General features: G+C 36.3%; 1 protein-coding gene across 1 annotated transcript; it reads left to right on the plus strand.

Moving 5' to 3' along the window:
- Window positions 1-277: 277 nt before the first annotated feature.
- On the plus strand, window positions 278-11,891 carry LOC146135564 (uncharacterized). Its single transcript, XM_083396077.1, has 10 exons — window positions 278-363; window positions 3,119-3,252; window positions 3,853-4,072; window positions 4,897-4,972; window positions 5,957-6,001; window positions 6,379-6,503; window positions 8,145-8,340; window positions 9,113-9,235; window positions 10,435-10,539; window positions 11,784-11,891. The coding sequence occupies exons 1-10, from the start codon at window positions 278-280 to the stop codon at window positions 11,889-11,891; spliced, it is 1,218 nt and encodes a 405-aa protein (XP_083252203.1).
- Window positions 11,892-18,543: the final 6,652 nt, after the last annotated feature.

Genomic DNA, 18,543 nt, shown 5'->3' on the forward strand with positions numbered 1-18,543 from the left:
CAATTTGTTTTACGCAAAACATAAGATAAATATATCAATTATAGATTTAATGAAAACACTTAATTTTAACCCAAGTCAGTTGACACATTTTGGTCAACAAACTTAAGACAAGTCAAGTCATTTAAAAACATTGATCTAGGCAGGTGCATAAGTCATTGACTAAAGTCATTACAACACTGATATTCATCGAACGTATGTAGTTTGCCATCATAGAAATATTAAATTAGTTATGTGTTATCCATATGAATAAATTGTGGCAGAGCGAAATCAAATCGAAATGGCTTGCAATACAATTGAGTCGCTGCAAGTGGCCTTGGACAAAACTACGTGCGAGATTCTATGGAAAGATGGTCATATCGCCAGGTAGGCTACTGCTGTACATTAATTAATTATTATGTGCTACAGGGGTGGGCAAATGTATTCAACAGGGGCGGGCAAAATGCATTCAATAAAAGAGCCAAGTACTGGAGAGCCTCAAAATTAATTCAATACAAAAACGGTAAATAATGTAAGTTCAGCTATAATAACAGAATTGTAATATAACAATACGGCAATAACAAAATAACACGCACAATACTTATCAATATCCGTCTTGTTTGAATGGCTAATCTCTGAAACAGGTTTCTTAAACTGGGGTCCATGGACCGCTTGGAGGTCCGTGAACTAGTATTAGGGGGTCCATGAAGGTATAATTGAAATATCAGTGTTTATTTAAGAAGTAATCAATTTTTTAAAGAAATCAATTTAATTAAAAATAAAACGGTTTTGCACTGAATGTATTTAGACTACATTTCACTTTCACAATTTTGGACCCAAATCAGCAAATTTATGAAGTCCATTTGTACTGTGACGTCAATTTATGACGTCATTTTTTAATTTTTTTTTGCCTACAGTGCTGGTCCACGCGAGATGAAAGAAAATTTTAGGGGTCCGCGGTAAAACAAGTTTAAGAACCCCTGCTCTAAAACCTTGGCAATGAAATCACGTTGACTTGTTGTCTCTGATTCTATGTCTAGTGTAACGTCATAAACGAAATGCTGGCCTGAATAAAGAAAACAAAAAGAGAGTTATTCATAAACGGTACTATTGGTAGCCTTTACAATTTGGAATTTTTACGATTCGACTAGAAGAGCCACAAAAAACATGCCGGAGAGCCGCAGTTTGCCCACCCCTATGCTATAAGCAGTGGTGAAAGTGAGCCGGAAAGGCGTTCCGGAAAATAATTTATTTTAGATACGCCGTATTGGTATTTTTTTACCAGGCATTTCTGTTTTACTCCGCCATCCCCTTGAATGTATTTAAACTAAGATTTCCGTTGCATATTTGTTCACGTCATCAAACGATAACCTCAGGTTTCATAAGGTTACTATTTTTAGACGTCCTCTTATGATGTAACTTCAATGATTTACTTTCTCCCTTGGCTAAAAGGATATGGCAGAAGTGGCAAACTGCCGCGACCGAAATGTTGCGACTTTTTAACTGTAAATAGCCTAATGCAACAAAAATTGACTCGCAAGTGTTAGTAGTGTGTCCCCAGTGACATCTATTATAAAACAAGTTTACCCGTTCCTGAGTTATATCCTATATTTTTTAAATCGTTTTGTTTAACTTTAGTTTAGTAAGTTGCATAACGAAAATTTCCTAACATCTTATTCAACTTTACATGTGTTAAATAATTATAATTTTAGTAATAAAAAAATATATGGGCATTTAATTTGATATTTTATTCATGTTTAATTCGTATTCAGCGGTTTGTGAAAAGTGACAAAAATTTGAAATTGTTCATAAGAAACCACAATGCCCCATAGACTAATAATAGTGGATATGTTAAAATTATTAAGCATCCGACTACATTACGTATACTCGGATCTGCTTTCTGTGGTGGGAATTTATTTAACAGCAGCTGTACCAGGGTAACTACCGTTGTTATGCAAACATAGAAGGCACAGTCCTGAACGAAACACGAAGGTATCCCAGAATAGTGTTGCAGTGACTTGGATGGGTGCAGGCAACGTAGCTATAGTTGGGCAGTGAGCATTTTACAATTCGGTTTGGACAAATAAGAACTAGAAGTTGTACAGACATACAATTTCATTAATATTTTGCCAATAATTTTTTAGTAATTTTGGCATAACCCAGAACAATCCGAAAGCACCGCCGCACAAATAGTCTGTATTTATCTTACAGCCCTCTAGAAATGTCCGATAATATCAGTAGGAATGCCCAATAATATCGCATCGCAGATACCTCCGAAACAAGGAATCGGCCGTTTATGGTGGTGACCAGTGATTCCCAAACTGTGTGCCGCGGCACACTAGTGTGCTTCGGGAGATTGTCAAGTGTGCCGCGAAGCTTTTTGTAATGTTGAAAAAAAAGTATTTGTATTCCCAATAGGCATACACGCAAGCATTTTAGACTTAAATACGCACTATTCATTACAAATTAATAATTTTGAGACATTTACATATAGTTTGTCGCGTGTTAAGGGCGATTGTAAAATTACTCTATTGTGATTCTGTTAAAAAGTGTGCCGCGAAATTGTTAAGATTTGTTTAGTGTGCCGCGAGCCAAAAAAGTTTCGGAACCACTGGTGGCGACGAATAGACACGATAGTTTGACCGGCATCGTTATTTCTCCTCTGTTTTGGCACCGTTTTGTTTGTCACTGTTTGCGGTTAGTTGGGGATAATGGGGTTAGAAATTGGGGTAGGGTTAAAGTTATTAGGGTAGTTAGTAATGTACTTAGGGGCCAGTCCTATGAGGCTAAACAAACGCATGTTGTTTTGAGCTTTGCGCCAACTTTACCCCATTAACTAACACGTTTAGCACAAATTCACCGTACACAGATTATGAAATGACTTGTTCAGCGTAACAAAAATGCTGAATACGCTCATGTCAGACTGTTGTTTAAAGTCATTTTAAGTCATTTCGGGTTCAATTAACTTAATTTATATCATTTCTTCTAAATAGCTTTCCTTAAGGCCTAATAAACTATGATTTGTTTAACATTAACTTATATGGCTATAACTGGGTGAGGTATTTAATGATCTGTGCCGACACAACAATGTATAGCAGCTTTGTATATAAATACAACGGCGCGTTTTCACTTTTTTTTTCAGATTCCACGCCAAGTGGCTTCGCTTTAACTGCCGATGCGAGAAATGCAAAGCGTCCCGTCCTGGAATGTATACAATCGATGTGGCCTCGTTTCCCGACGAATTGTCTTTAAAAGAAGCAACTGCAATCGAAAAGGGTCCGTTATAAGCAAATATATTGGGTTACTTATTCATGTCTGCTTTGGCTACACATGACACTATCGTCGCAAAAGTGTGAAAAACACGATGGAAAAAGAACTAACTGTAATTGAAAAGGCTTTTCAAACTAAAAATAAATGTTAGGAAACAGTAAATCGTATTACAAAACTGAGCCTGCCGCTGTACGTAATATCCAAGGAAACTCGCTGTGTGATAAGTATGGCACCAATAGTGGATAGAAATTAGCTCCGGTTACTTCTTAATGACACAATGACACATTAAATCGGTCGACGTTAAAGAACAAACATAATTACAGGATAAGCTATTTTTAGGAATATTATGGCTGGTAGCAACAGTTTATAAGTACAATACAACTACTGTCAACTAGCTTTGCATAAGTGAGCAAATCACATATCGTACGTCCAGAATAGATTGATAACTTGACGACTTTACTGGCACTGGGTATTTAATACTTTTCGTTCAAAACCTATAGGTCCGAACTCCGAACAGGTTTTTTTGGCACACTGTCTTCCGTCTCATACTCTTAACTTCATTCTTTTCGGGTTTCTCATTTTCTTAATTGGAAACGTTTTTTCCAGGCTCCGTTCTGCAATCCTCTTACAACGGCGATGTTCCTTCCTCGCACGTTGCACGACATCCCGCCGATTGGCTGCGCGCCAAGTGCTACTGCGACGCGTGCCTGGACGAGAAGATACGTCATCGCGACGTCATCACTCGCAGTATTGCCGACCCGAAACGCAGCCGGAAGGTGAGCCAAGTGGAATACGGAGAACTTCAAAGCGACGAGGGATTATTTCGGTGAGTTTGTTCAATTGAGTGAACCAGGGCTGCGAAGCAAAGTTGGATCAATTGTATTTTGTAATTATAATTGTTGTAATAATAAGTATAACAGTTTTTAATGTAATTGTAATGTAATTTACACATTTAAGGGAGTAATTATAATCGTTGTAACTAATTACAATTTTTAATGTAATTGTAATTGTGATGGAGGCATTTTAATTTTGTGTATTTCTAATTGTAATTATATTTGCTAAAATTTTGCCTCAATACATTGATATTGACAAAAAGTTTTAATGCCAATTGACACATTTAAGGGAGTAATTGTGATTGTAAGTTAACCGAATTAACAGAGTCAGAGTCGGAATCGGGACTCAACGGAGTCGGTTTGTTTTAATGGATTCGGGCTCGGGACTCCAGTAAGACTACCCGAGTCCCGAGTCCGACGTGCGCATGCGCAGTACGAAATTTCGAAACCGATAGTGTTGCAATCTGTAAAATAGCCGGAACAGTATATGGTGGAATATTCTTTAACCATTTATTGTGTGTGGATGGACTATATGAAACCCCTATGAGCAGATTGCTGTATTTCAACCTAACTTAGTTACGTAAACGGGTATAATGCAGACTGTAGAGTCGGACTCGACAAACTCGCACATTGTGTTGATTTACCCAATTTAACCACATTTAAGACTAATTGATTGAAACGCAGTTTGTTATTTTCATAAACTGCAATTGTGATATCTTTTCGCAACTTAGTTAACCGCGCCATGAAAATAAACGGCTTGGCACCTATACAAGAACAGATTCGATTTTAATAGTTCTTCATTATTTGCATAATGAAGACTGTTGGAAAACCTTCTTGAAACTGGCTTATGTCTCATCAAGAACGCACCCGCCGAAGACGAAATGGTTTTAAAGGTACACCGAAAAGTATTAAAAAAAATACGTATTTTGTATCCCGATGATTTTTGAGCGTTGAAGACGCAACGGCTCCAAAACCACGAGTACATAAACTTGCAAAATATTTTTTTTTGATATCAATTTCGATTGATTGCAATAATAATTAATCGGTGTTTAAGAACTTGGCCTAAACACTTACTAAGCCACAAGATGAATTATTTTACACAAATTGCACTTATGTATTTTGTTTGAAAGAACATGTTGCTGCTCAGGCGTTTATGTTAAGGTAATATTTTTGTAATTTAAACACTTGCGAGAAAATATAATCCATTTCCGTAAATAAACAGTCTAAAAACAAAACAAAAAATATATACGTGAGCTTTTAGTACAGTACAAACGTACAGTCGAAAATGTATTTCGAAACAACGCAAAAACAAACTGTTATAGTCCATATAAAAGTAGGTATAGCCCGGTTTGAACGTTTGAAATGCATCCAAATTCATCTTCAGTCTGGCAAAGAAAGCACCAAAACGTTCAAAATTTGATTGTGCTTTAGATATTCGCTCTACGTCTAACGCAGTGTTTCTCAAACTTTTTTAGTTTTGTTCACCCCTAGCATATTTCTCCAGATTTCATTCACCCTTGTCTCATAATATGATAAAACTATCTCCTCTATATATAAGAGCACAAAATGACTTAGGTTGTTTCGATTTTTGTTAAGATCAACTAAACTCATGCTAAGTTTTACCATTGCAAATCTACAATTTCTTGAGTCCAGAGATGTAAAGCTACAAAAGCACAAAACACAGTCACAAAGTTAAGAAAAACAATCGACTATCATCCATTTCTGACGGTTCACCCTTATTCACCTCTTTTGGTTGGTTCACCCCTGCAAAAATTTTATTCACCCTGGGGTAAACCATTCACCTGGTTAAGAAACACTGGTCTAACGTACAACCTCAAGCCATTGTGCTCCAAACTATTAAGTTTCCTTGCTTACAGATAGCTCGAATGGTTGGACATGTGGATCGTTCATCGTATGGCGAGGCAAGTATTGCGTCTTTGGTTTTATCTGGTCTAGGATCGAGCAGGAGCACTGCAGTATAAAAAATCGAAACTAAGTGTTTTGGTTTACCAATGTGTTACGCTAGATTTTCTGGTATATATTCTATATTTTAATCAGAATTACGGTAACGTATTCTATTTTACAGATGTGATTGTTTCCTGTTTGATCGACTGACATTCTGTCTCTGTTAGAACTATTATGATAACATTTATTTTTAATACTAGGAATTTAGGGCGATTAAGGCTCGTGTTTTTATAATGGGTAAAGATATTTTGAAGTCGCGTGTAATACAATATTTGCACCTGCTTTGAAAGTCTTGAAGCTGTTAAAATGTGATTTTTTTTCTTTATCGCAGCAGAAGTTCGAGGTATTCTCTAGAGATTCGTTCGACAATGCTGCCTACACCAACTTAAAGCTGCCCTTTCACCAGGATCAAGTGTGCTATGAGGTCGGACCCGGAATCCAATTTCTGCACGCAATCGCGTAAGTAAAGTAGCCACATTAATATAAAGCAGTGCTCAGCAACCGTTTGCCGCGAGACCATGTCAGATGCGACATTCCCGGGGCGTATTACTTGCGTTTTTAGGGGTACCTTTTTATAATCAGTCGTAAAAATATATATTTTGACCAATAATAAGAAATAATATCAAAACTTGACAAAAACCCTGTATGCATAGCAATGTTTGAAAATCTCCTATTATTAGCAGTAGAATGGATAATGTGGCGCAGGCCTATAAGTAACATAAATATGTCATTTTCCTAAATGAGAAACGTTTCGACCAACACTTCAGAGTCCCTCGAGGCACGTGTAGTAGCCCTCGGTTTAAGAATCACCACTGTAGCCTGTGGCGGTTCCCACACGCTACCATTGTGCTTGTTGTATGTGCTTGGACAAAAATTATTTCGTTCAAAACGCCGTTACACGTTTATTCCCTCAAACCAATCAAACAATTTAACTCTCCGTCGCCTTGCTCGACAGTTTTTTGGCACTCTGGGGTGTCGTTTTTAACGCTCAAGGGTGTCGAGAGATAGTTCAAATTCTTTTGGATTCCAATTTTTTCTCTATCGGTAAGCTTCCTAAAACAATTTTTGTGTACGATAAAAGTGCCAAAAATTAATAAGGTTTTTTCAACCTTGTGGAACAGTTAGTATGCTGTTTCAATCTCGTTAATTGTAACGCAATTAAACACTCAGCCATAAAACGAGCAAGGCTTCCGTGAACTGTTTATAATTCATGTAGGGTGCCAAAGCCAAAAAAGGTTGGAAACACTGGTGTAATCGATGACTTAATTTATAGTTATTAATTGCAACACTGGCTTATTTGTACTTAAGAAGTCTGCTTTGAACATTTTTCCAGTGATGGTGAACTTAATTAGGAGAAAATACGTAAAAGTTGATAAGGGTAGTGGTTCGGTTGTTCCTATTGGTCACGAAAGAGGCCGGGAGTAACTGAGCCATTCAGTAGTATGGTCTAAGCCAGTGGTTCTAGATTGCGGCACCACTACAAGCATTTTCCGTAGGTAATTCACTAGAATGTCACATTAATCGACAAGGAATAACACTCATCAACTCTACACAACGTAGGAAGTTATAATTGGATTTATTCCACTCTAATCCTACACAAAACGTTGTAAGAATTGAGCTAAAATCAGATTCTCAAAGATTGTTAAATATCTCTCGGCTCCCTTGGGTATTATAAATGGAACCCCAGGGTGCCGCGGCACCCCTTTTGAGAACAACTGGTCCAAGCCCACAACCTGCTTCCACTAGGGAGCAGGTGCCGCCACGGAGGTAGGAGTCCGCTTTGAAACCCAGTGATTGTCAAACGGGGTGTCGCGGCACTCTGGGAGTCTGAGGCGTCATTTTTAACGCTGAAGAGTGCCGAGAGATTTGGATTTAAATTCCGAATCCTTAGGATTCCAATTTTTGCTCTATTGGTAAGCTTCTTGATGTAATTTTTTGTGTACGATAAAAGTGCCAAAAATTAAAAAGGTTTTTTCAACCTTGTCGAACAGTTAGTATGCTGTTTCAACCTCGTCCATTGTAACGTTACAGTTAACCACTCAGCTTATTGCCATACTGGCTTACTTATACTAAAAAAGTCCGCTTTGAACTTTCATGCAGCTTCGACGATTGCGTTAGCGGTGGCGAATCGATGCTGGTCGACCTGTTCGAAGTGGTCGAGATCGTGCGCAGGGAATCGCCGGACAATTTCCGGGCCCTATGCGAAGTTCCCATCACACACGACACGATCTACCCGGAGATGGGGAGATATTACGAGCATCAGAAACCCACCGTCAACCTGGATTACTTCGGCAAGGTGCCTCAATTGCGCACTCTAAACTTTTGGTCGGGTTGATTAGGGTTGTCCAATGTTACCGGATCGACGACCATACCTGATGTTAATGGTGTCCAAGACTAACGGACGTATACCATCGCCGATACCATACTAAACTGACATCGGTATTTGAGCATTGGTTTGCAGTCCTACACGTTTTGCTTTTAATTTCCTAACAAAAAGTAAATACAAATTTGGATGACCGAGATTTCTTACGCTGAAGCTTATACTTGGCTTCTCAACTTGAAAAACGTTACCTTTAAATATTTTAATTTTATTTATTTTTCCTATTTAAACATAGATCTGGCAGCATTTCGTAAAGTTTGACTACAGCCGTAGTCAATGAATAATCGATATTCAAAAAAAGGCATCGGTAGCTTACTCCCATAAAACATTTTTGGGCGAACATGTATATACATAGCAATAAATTTAACCTGGGTTTTCAGCAAGAAAATCTGCGCGCCTTTAATATAAATTAGGGTCGATTTGTTTAAGACTGGCCTACGTAGAAGTTAACTGTTGCTTTCTAAAAACTTTTATTAAGTAAAAATCTAGCAACAACGATATCCCTTCATGATTCCCCATGTCAGCGTTGCCACATCTGGAGAAATGTTTCGTGTTTAAAATTACTGTATTTAACCATCCAGTGTTCAAAGAAAGTAGAATACAACAATCGTCTGGTATAATACAACTTAACAGCGAGTCCAGCGTTGAAATGTTCACTGTTAAAAAAATGTTTTTTCTTTTTTTCCAGGTAGTCGGCGTCAACTGGAATCCCGGATTGTTGGGGGTTCCCCAGATTCGGGGAAAAGACGTGGAAAGATTTTACAAGGCCCACAGCGCAATGCTTAAGGTCATCCGTCGCAAGGACATTCAGGCATGTAAACAATAATTTTAAAGCAGTTGTTTCCAGTGTTGTAATGACTCGACTTAAGTGCACTTAAGTCACTGTTTTCAAATGACGTGACTTGACCAAAGTCATTTAGGAAAAATGACTTGACTGGACTTAGTCTTTTCGGCAAATGACTTGACTTAAGTCTTCCGGACAAATTACTTGCGGTGAAATGTGGGATTTTCATTAAGCGTTTTTTTTTTTAAATTGGGTTATATATCCTAATTTTAATACATAAAACAATTTTCTTACTATATGTTGCGTTTTTTCGTATATTTTAATTGTTTTGTTGCTCGTTTTCGAGTCATAGTTTACCAATTTAAGTAGTTTAACGTTTACTTTTTCTGATAAGGACTTGACTTGAAATTGACTTGCTTTAATTATGACTTGACTGGGTCTTGGCTTGTTATATATTCAAAAAGCCTTGACTTGAACTTGAGTTTATTTACAAATTACTTAACTTAGACTTAAGTTATTTTGCGAATGACTTGACTGGGACTTTAGTCATTTTGAAAAGACTTATTTACAACACTGGTTTTGTTTTTTCGGGGATTCTGTGTGTTCAATGGAAGTATTACAAGACAAACAAAAACGATTTAAACTAAACAATAATTATGTAACGAAAGCACCCACCCGCCAGTCTAGAATTTGTTTTAGAAAACCAATCGTGCTTATCACGTCATTTAGTCAATATTCTTATCTAACATAAAAGGAACAGCGGCATTTAAACCTCGACCGATCAACAGTTTGTAAAGTTAATTTAACATTGTTAGGTTATAAGCACACAAAGCAATGGCGTCTCAAACCTAAACTTTAGTAAGATGTTCATATTTTTGAAAAAAATGTTTTAAAAATAATCTTTCTAGAAATGCAAACTTTAAATATGATTCTATAATAGACTCTTGTTTTTGTGCATCAAATTTTAACCAATAATGTAAAGATGTATTTGAAATTTTAATAATATGTACTCGGTATAAAAAATATGCATTACAGGGCGTCCCAGCCCTAAAAGCTCTTTTAGTGGATTTTAACCTTTGTACAAATAATTTAAGTGTTAACTAATGAAATGGACCAGGTCTCAAACTGTAGCATCTGCCAATATTATTTTTGCTTGCCGCGAGTAACGTTGTATGGCAAAAGTACACTGATGAAGTTATTTTAAGATTGGCTCTGTCCCATTTTAGTTTCGATTTAGGCTGGAACGTGGTGACTTAATAGCGATGAACAACAGGCGGATGGTTCATTCGAGGGAGGCGTTCGAGACCAATGGCGGAAAAAGACATTTGCAGGTTGGTGGAAAATTAAAAATAAAGATTGGATAGAATCTAGACTAGGTTGAAAATTTCAAATTGATCCAAAGTAGCTGAAGGCAGAAATTTAATTATTCAAAGAACTATCCTTCAAATTAAAGTCATGACCAAAATTGCTAATTCATTACACGGCAATTATTTGTTTAAAACTTGGTTTTGAAAACCCGGAAGTATTTGCCCCCTCACTGTATTATTTATTCTGTATTATTGGATATATGCTCTCGGCAATTTTGACCAGTCTTGTAATGACTGAAGTCAGTGACATCACTTAAGTGAACTCAAGTCACTGTTTTCAACAAACTTGACATGACATAAGTTTTCTAATAAGACTTGACTTGGACGTAAGTCGTTCAGTCAAATGGCTAGGGTTAAAATGAAGTGTTTTCTTTCAAATTATATTATAAAATTAAGCTATTTATTTGAATTTAGGATGGGACTTTATATTTTATGATGAATTAGGATGAAATGAATTAGGATGGGATTTTATATTTTACAAAGTCTTGAATTTTAGTATTTTCAAAATAACTTGTTTACAGAACTGTTTTTGACACAAATAATGTGAAAGAAGGCCAGTTGAAACACCACTTGAAAACAACGCCATTTACAAACCATTAAAAAGTTACGTGTTTTTAGAATCAAAGGAAATAAAAAAATAAAGTTACTTAGGTAGATGGCTATTTAACATTTTCATTTTGCCTTACGTATGTTGGTATCCTAATTCGTTTCAGACCACAGCACCACGGTTGGATCAATTGTAATGCATAATTAAGCTAAATGTAATAGATTACAATTGTGTTATGTACTGTAGTTGTAATGTAATTCATAAAACTCCGCTCAGCACCCATGCTTGGTCAAGATATATTCTGCTTGTTACTTTTAGTAAATAGATAACTGCAAATGGAAAACACAGAGTCGAATGGTATTATTAATACTATAGTATGTTTTCCATTGTTAATACTATAGTATGTTTTCCTGTCTAACATAATTTACTGGTTATTTTTGCTGATTGTGGGTGCTTCGAAGAGTGAACCTAACGCGTTGAGATGAACCTGTGAAGATTTTTTGTGTATGGTGACTTTATTTTGTTAGTAAGCGTGATTCGCACTTCGTTCCGGTTTGAAACTACGATGTATGTGGCCCAACTCCATCCATGTATATACGTTAAATTGTAGTAAATGTTTACACGTTTTAAGTGTAAGTTATTGTTAATTCTTTTTTCTCAGGGTGCCTACATGAAGTTGGACGACTGGAGATCGAAATACATGACATTGGCGGCAAAACTGGGAAAACATGTCGTTCCGCCGAAAATGGGAACTAACTCTTCATTCTGATTTCTTTAGTTTTGGGGCATCATTATTTTTTAGGAGTTGAGGCGTTTTTGAAATGCAGACGTTGCACAAAGAACAGTTCTCGTCAACCCCTTTCCCTTTCATATATACCCGACAAACGGGAAAGCGCAACAAGTAAAAAAAATATGAGTTGTTTGTTAAAATAAATTAATTGGTCTTGCATCTAGCCACAAAAAAAGCTATTTGAGCGGCCAGATTGCCGTGCTTTCCTCATAGCATTCAAGGGGACGCCAACCAATTCTAAGGGGAACGCGGGCTACTACAATATTTAATTTTTTGTATAGTCATTTTAACTGTTTCATGCGGCGCTTTTGTTAATTCTGTTTTAGCCTATCCTATGCCATGCCTCAAAATTACACACGTGTAGTTATGTAACTGCAATTTATGGTTCGAGTTTTTTTGCACGATTTTGAGATTAGTATTTTCGAAAGTTCCTCGGTGTTTAGGTCCCTTTTATTTATATTTGCTGCTTTTTACAACCGATTTAAACTATATAGTTAGACCAATCTAGAACAGTTTCGCGCCAATATTTTATTTCTATTTATGTTTTCCCCTGTTGGTAGACATTATTTACCCCAAAGAAGTGTATGTGCATATATACCATTGTCTGTTTTATTTTAATTGAAAATGCACAATATTATCTGAACTATTTAAATTAGAAAGGAAAACAGTGCTGTAGAATACTATATTATGTTATACCTCTATTGTAACTTGTGTATTAATATACAAAAAAATACCTTTCACGTTTGACCGCTACTAATTCGTTTTTGTATGTTTTTAATTTGTTCATTAAAGACAGTGGTCGGCAAACTGTGGGCCACGGCCCAAATGTGAGCCGCAGAGCCATTTTTCGTGGGCCGCGAGTTACTTTTGAATAGCTTAGTGTTATCATGTAGCTGTGGGCCGCGTGATTGCCGTACATTCATTGCACTTTGTTTTAAAAGTACATGTGGTCTAGAACTTTTATATTGTCTCAGCGTGGTTCTGGCCCACGTGCCAAATGTGGTCCCGGTACTTATATTTTTGGCCAACTTTAACTATACGTAAACGCAAAATTTTTCGCGCTTTGCGCATATATTCTTCGTTTTATAGTATGTTTTCATTAAAATATGGCAGTGTTTTGGGCACCAAGGCTTCAACAGCTCTCAAAAGAGTGGCCGCGACCAAAAAAGTTAGCCGACCAATGCGTTAAGACCGGGGCCAGCCATTAGGATTAATATGTGGGGGCATGACACTTTTTTTATAACATAACGTCATAACGTTACGATAGTACAAATAGTCGCAGCAAAAACGAAAAGTATTTACTCATAAAAAAGAGAAAAATATATAGTTTTGGTTTGGGACATAGTTGAACCCACTACCTGCACCCAATAAAATAACCCTTATTTGATTTAGTATTTATTTTAAGTGTCCGATTGTTTAATTTTGTTTTTTAATGTTTTTTAAACAAATCACATCGTTGCACTGTTTGGCTTCGCTTAGTGTCACACTTTCAAAATATTACATTTAATCAGTTTGTTGTGGAAATTGATGTTATTAACAGAAACTCATCCTTCAGTTCAATTCAACAAAGAAGTCGATCAACCCGGTCAAGTTGAAAATGATGGGTAGGTTCTCAAAACTAAAATACCTCAACTAAAAGCTCTGATTACTTAGTCGGCAGATAAATCTTCGGTTTTTAGCCGAAAATCAATTAATTTTTTGTGATTTTATGCAACGTTTCTCTCAACCGACGTCTCCACTTTTGCAGGGCCGGTAGCATGGGGACCCTCCCCTCCCCACTTGAGATGCAAGTAATCATACACAAGGGGGCGCAAGGATTCGGCTTCAAAATATCGGACAGCCCTCAAGGTCAAAGGGTTAAGCAAGTGCTCGACGCAAAGAAAATGGTGATGTATTTGTTTGAGTTATGTTTCTTCAGTGTATAGATAAAACATCTTCCATATTTTTGAAACATAACGCCGTATCTTTTCTGACCAATGCGATGTCATGATTTAATAGTAGTAGCCATGCCAACGACAAGGAAAACAAATCATTTCTGTGACGTAATACAAAGAGTTGCATAATCGATCGTTGGTCGAAAAGCAGCTTTAGAAGGGCTATATTACAGTTTTTGAAGAAATATGTGTGTGTATGTTTCATCCCTACTAGGCATTTCTAATTAAGACTAACATTCTCAGATTTGTTATGTTTAAAATGAGAAGAACAATGAATAATTTTAGGAGAATACCATATGTTATGTTTAAAATAACTGATAAATACCACTTTTTAACCCGATCTACGAAAGTACCATCACTGGGCAGCCTTTACCTTCCCAAACCAAGCCATGGTTCTAGATCGCAGAAAAGAGATTAAGAAAACATGACGTCAGGAGAAAACATGACGTCAGGGCCTCCACAACAAGAAGAAAATGCGCAACAAGAAGAAACCTACGATTCCAACTGATTCAACCCATTTTCTAACCCACTAATTAACCTACAATAACCCCAAACAGGAACAAAAATCCGTTGCCAAAACAGCGGCGCCAGAGGCGTTATTTTGGCCATTCAGGCCTTATTCGGGTACGATTTTGATCTTATTCTGTACTGGAAAGTAATATGCGTGTTTAGCTTTATTATATCGTTGGTTTTATTACTATGGTTTTATAAATTGTTTTGCTTTAGGTTTTGTTGCTTTGTCTTATTGTGTTTTCCCAAATGAAAATACCTTGTGGTAAAACACAATTAGAGCTTCACTGTGTTATTAATTTCCGGGTAATTTCCGTTGTTAACACCGTTATTAAAATCGTCGGTGGTATTTGTGAATAGCAAAGGAGTTATTATATAAAAAAGTGTTCATTGAAATTACGATGTAAAAGTGATTAAACTTATAAAAAACAATGGTCTTGTGAAAAAGGGGCGCTGGTCTAGAATCCTACCACTTTTATTTAAAGCAACAAAACGAGCTGACAAAATTGTACCACCTCCACCACAAACAAAAGGTTTAAATATTTACGTCTTATATCTACCTTACTAAATGAACCTATCATTGTAAAACTGCGCAAAATGATGAAATTTGGAATTACCGTCTGAACTATTTGAAGAAAACAGAGGCTGTTTCTGACTGCGCCTGTTCATTTAAAAAATTGTAGACTGTCGTTATTGTATAAAGATGATAAAAACGTGTTTTTTTACATGTAGATAACTTCTTATTCGCTACCAAAACATATCATCGAGTTATGCGGGTTATTGCTTGCAAAAAAAACATATCTATATTGCGTATTACACGAAACATTGGCTACTTTGCCACAAAAAAAAATCACTACTCCGCTTTGCAACTCGGACCCTACCTTCGTGGTGGCACCTGTTCCCTGGTGGAGACAGGTTTAATAAAGGGCTTGGCTTAGACCATCACTAACCGTGTTGTGGTATTTCCGGCCCTTTTCTTCAGTTGGAAAAATCGAGCCAAAACGATTACTACAACTTACATTCTATCAGCTAAGTTCCGCAGGCGAAGAAAAAAAATAGTTTTACGGTCTATAGTTAGTTAAAAAAACGCATTTCGTTTTGCAACAAACTGCAGGTAACTGTATGTTGAAATTTGTTTGTGACTATCTTGGCCTGATTTTTTCAAATAGTTTGTTTTAATAAATTAATCACAATTTACCAAACTCATTGAAACAGAACATTTTACTTAATTTTTGCTACCCTTTCGACCAACAAACGAAAGTTTTTTCATGCAGTTTATAACCTTAATTTGACACAGAGGTTTTGCATTACAACAAGCTAATAACACCTGACTTGTGGCTTTTGGGCGCAGCAAATTGCTCCCGTTAAGAGCTTCACTGGATGGGAATGTATTTGGCTACTCGGTTTAAGCGCTAACTGTCACTTATTGCTTGCTAGCATGAAATTTTGGTGGTGAATTAATCTGCACGCGTAAAATCTGACATTGTCAGAATGAATACTGAATAAAATTAACCACTGGTACATATAGAGCGGGATTTTTTTCTCCAAAAATTCGAAAAATTAAAACAATTGAAAAAAACTTTAAAGTCGTTTTTTAGCTTTATTTTAAGTGTTAGGGGGTTGAAACTTTACCATGTTATTTTTACGCCCAAGGCGCATCTACGCACAAAGTTTCACTCAAATCGGAGAAGGTCGATTTTTAAAAAATGGCAAAAATCGCGTTTTTTTGGATAAATTTTATAAAAAATGTCCATTTTCTCGTTAATTATAAAGAATTGGACTATATAAGTATCACTGTTGCATTCATATTGTCCTAGCGCATCTTCTGTGAAAATTTCAGCTAAATCGGAGCAGGTCGAAAAAAATTCGAAAAAAATCGCTGGTATATGAGCGTCGAAATTGGCCAATTTTGCCGATTTAGCCTTATGTTATAAGATAGGGAACACTGATGATGTGAAATGTCCTATAATAAATAGTCGAGCGTTATATCAAACAGACAAATCTCGTTCTTATAACTATTTGTAGGCTGCGATAAGCTTTATGACGTCAAGAAGTCGTTTTGGGAAAATTGTTGAATTTGAAATCCAACTTAAGATGAACTGTGTATGTTCACGTCTTTTAACCACCAATCTTTAGAATCCACAAACGCTACTGTTTTTGAGAAAATGACTTCAGAATGAATAAATGATAATTTGCGGTTTCTCTGAGTCTGTTTGGACAAACTGCGAATATTTCGGCTGGCTAAATTTTTTTTTTTGTATTTCTTAGTATAAAACAAAATTTCCTTTTCTAATATATTTTTTGCAAGTTTTCTTTCGAAGATGTCTTAATTTCTTTGGCCGAGTTTTTTGGTGAGTTGTTATTTGTAGGCGCGATGTTTGTAACTTTGTAGTATAGTAGTATTCTGCCACATCTAGGAAAACACGTTGTTGGTTTATGACAACCGTTTTCTTTTTTTTGTTTCTGAAACACCGTTTTCAGTGATTTCCATTCGTTCCTCCAAATAACCTGTAACTAACTAACTATAATTACACTTACGAGCAGTCGTCTTTCAATCGCCCATCGAAGTAAAAACCAAGCTCGAAGTTGCTTAACTTCTTACATCGGACAAGCTCACCGAAGGTTTTGGGGCTTGTCAAGCAGCACTTGGCAAATCTTGAAGACACGTTTAAACCTTAAAATTCGTTTTAAGTAATCCTCGATTAAACTTTCGTTTGTTGGTTGGAGACGAAGAGCTTAATTTCTCCGTGAGAACCAGACAGTGAGAATTCAAAATTATTTATTTCGTTTCTATTGTTTTTCACATTTATATTTTTGCAGAAGCCGCTGTCACAGTTTGAAACAAAGGATGTCAGTTGACTAAAACGCTAATAAAACATACTTTGAATTTTACTTTTAAACGTTACTTTTGAAGTCTATGTAATCGGCGTATAACAATCTTTTCTTCTTTAGTTAATGGGCCGTATAATAGCTTATTTTTATCTTTTTTTTTTTATTTTAACTAGTAATAATCGCGCCTCGCATAAACCTTAGCTACGATATCGCCACTGTACAAAGTCAAACTCAGTTAGTTTACTTTAAATTGTTGGGCACCCGAGAAGCGGTTAAAAATTTGTTTTTCGTTAACAAGTAATCTGCGTTTAAACTTTCGTTTGTTGGTTGATTCTCGTTAAAATATGAATCAAAATATTATTATGAAAATTACAACGTTTCACGTAAGCGACGACGCAGTGTTTTTTTTTGTTATTTTTTATTTTTTTATAACGCAAGTTAGGTTCAATGTCGAGGACAAGTATATATATATTTTTTTCATTATTATATACTGGTCTATAGGCAAAAAACTAATTACACCCATATATTTTAAAAAAAAATAAGAAAGCTTTTCATTATTTTTGAAAAACATAAATGCGAAAGCTATAATTCTACAATAAATCGGTTTTATTGCCTTGGTTACGGTTTTCTTATGGGTTTGTAAATAAGTTTTCTTTTTTTTTGCTAACTAAAGGAAGCAAAGAAAGTAAGAGTAAAGTAAAAGGTAAAAGGGGTAGTGGCTTTATTTCCCCATTGGCCAAAAAGGAGGCCGGGAATGTTTGAAATGTCAGTAATGATTCAGGCCCTCCTCCGGACAACCATTCCCAAAGGGAGATGGTGCCGCCACAGGGAGGTAGGGACCGAGTTATAACTGCGCATTGGCAGAAGGTCAACTTTTTGCCTTTTTGTTTGGGTGTAGGTAATAGGTAATAAATAGTGGTTTCAGTATTAGTAATAATTTTAGTTTCTATACTGGCCAAAAAAAACCGGTTTTACCCGGGAAAAAAGGCCAGGACACAAACCCCACAGTGATCCGTTTAAAAACCGCCGTCATGGAAAAAGTTTTTTTTTTTAAGTTTTTATTGGCCCGTGAGTCACTTTTGAATTGCTTAGTTTTATAATGTATTTGTGGGCCGCGTGATAGTCGTGCATTCATTGCACTTCTTTTAAAAGTTGGTGTGGCATATCATTTTTAAATTGGTTCAGCTTAGAAAGGCCCACGTGCCAAATGTGGGAGCCTGTCCAACTATATTTTTGCCAACTTAAACTGTAAGTAATCAAAAAGGATTGTTGCGCTTCGCGCGTTTATTCTTCGTTTTATGGTATGTTTTACATTATGATATGTCAGTGTTTTGGGCACCAAGGCGCCGTATTAT

This window comes from Ascidiella aspersa, chromosome 8, assembly GCF_963924565.1.
Source record: "Ascidiella aspersa chromosome 8, kaAscAspe10.2, whole genome shotgun sequence".
In the NCBI taxonomy this organism is placed as follows: Eukaryota; Metazoa; Chordata; class Ascidiacea; order Phlebobranchia; family Ascidiidae; genus Ascidiella; species Ascidiella aspersa.

Coding starts and splice junctions, on each gene's coding strand:
- LOC146135564 (XM_083396077.1), top strand. CDS start 278: ATGGCTTGCAATACAATTGAGTCGCTGCAAGTGGCCTTGGACAAAACT. Junction 4,073..4,896: donor AGCGACGAGGGATTATTTCG/GTGAGTTTGTTC, acceptor TGCATAATGAAG/ACTGTTGGAAAACCTTCTTG. Junction 10,540..11,783: donor GCGGAAAAAGACATTTGCAG/GTTGGTGGAAAA, acceptor CTTTTTTCTCAG/GGTGCCTACATGAAGTTGGA.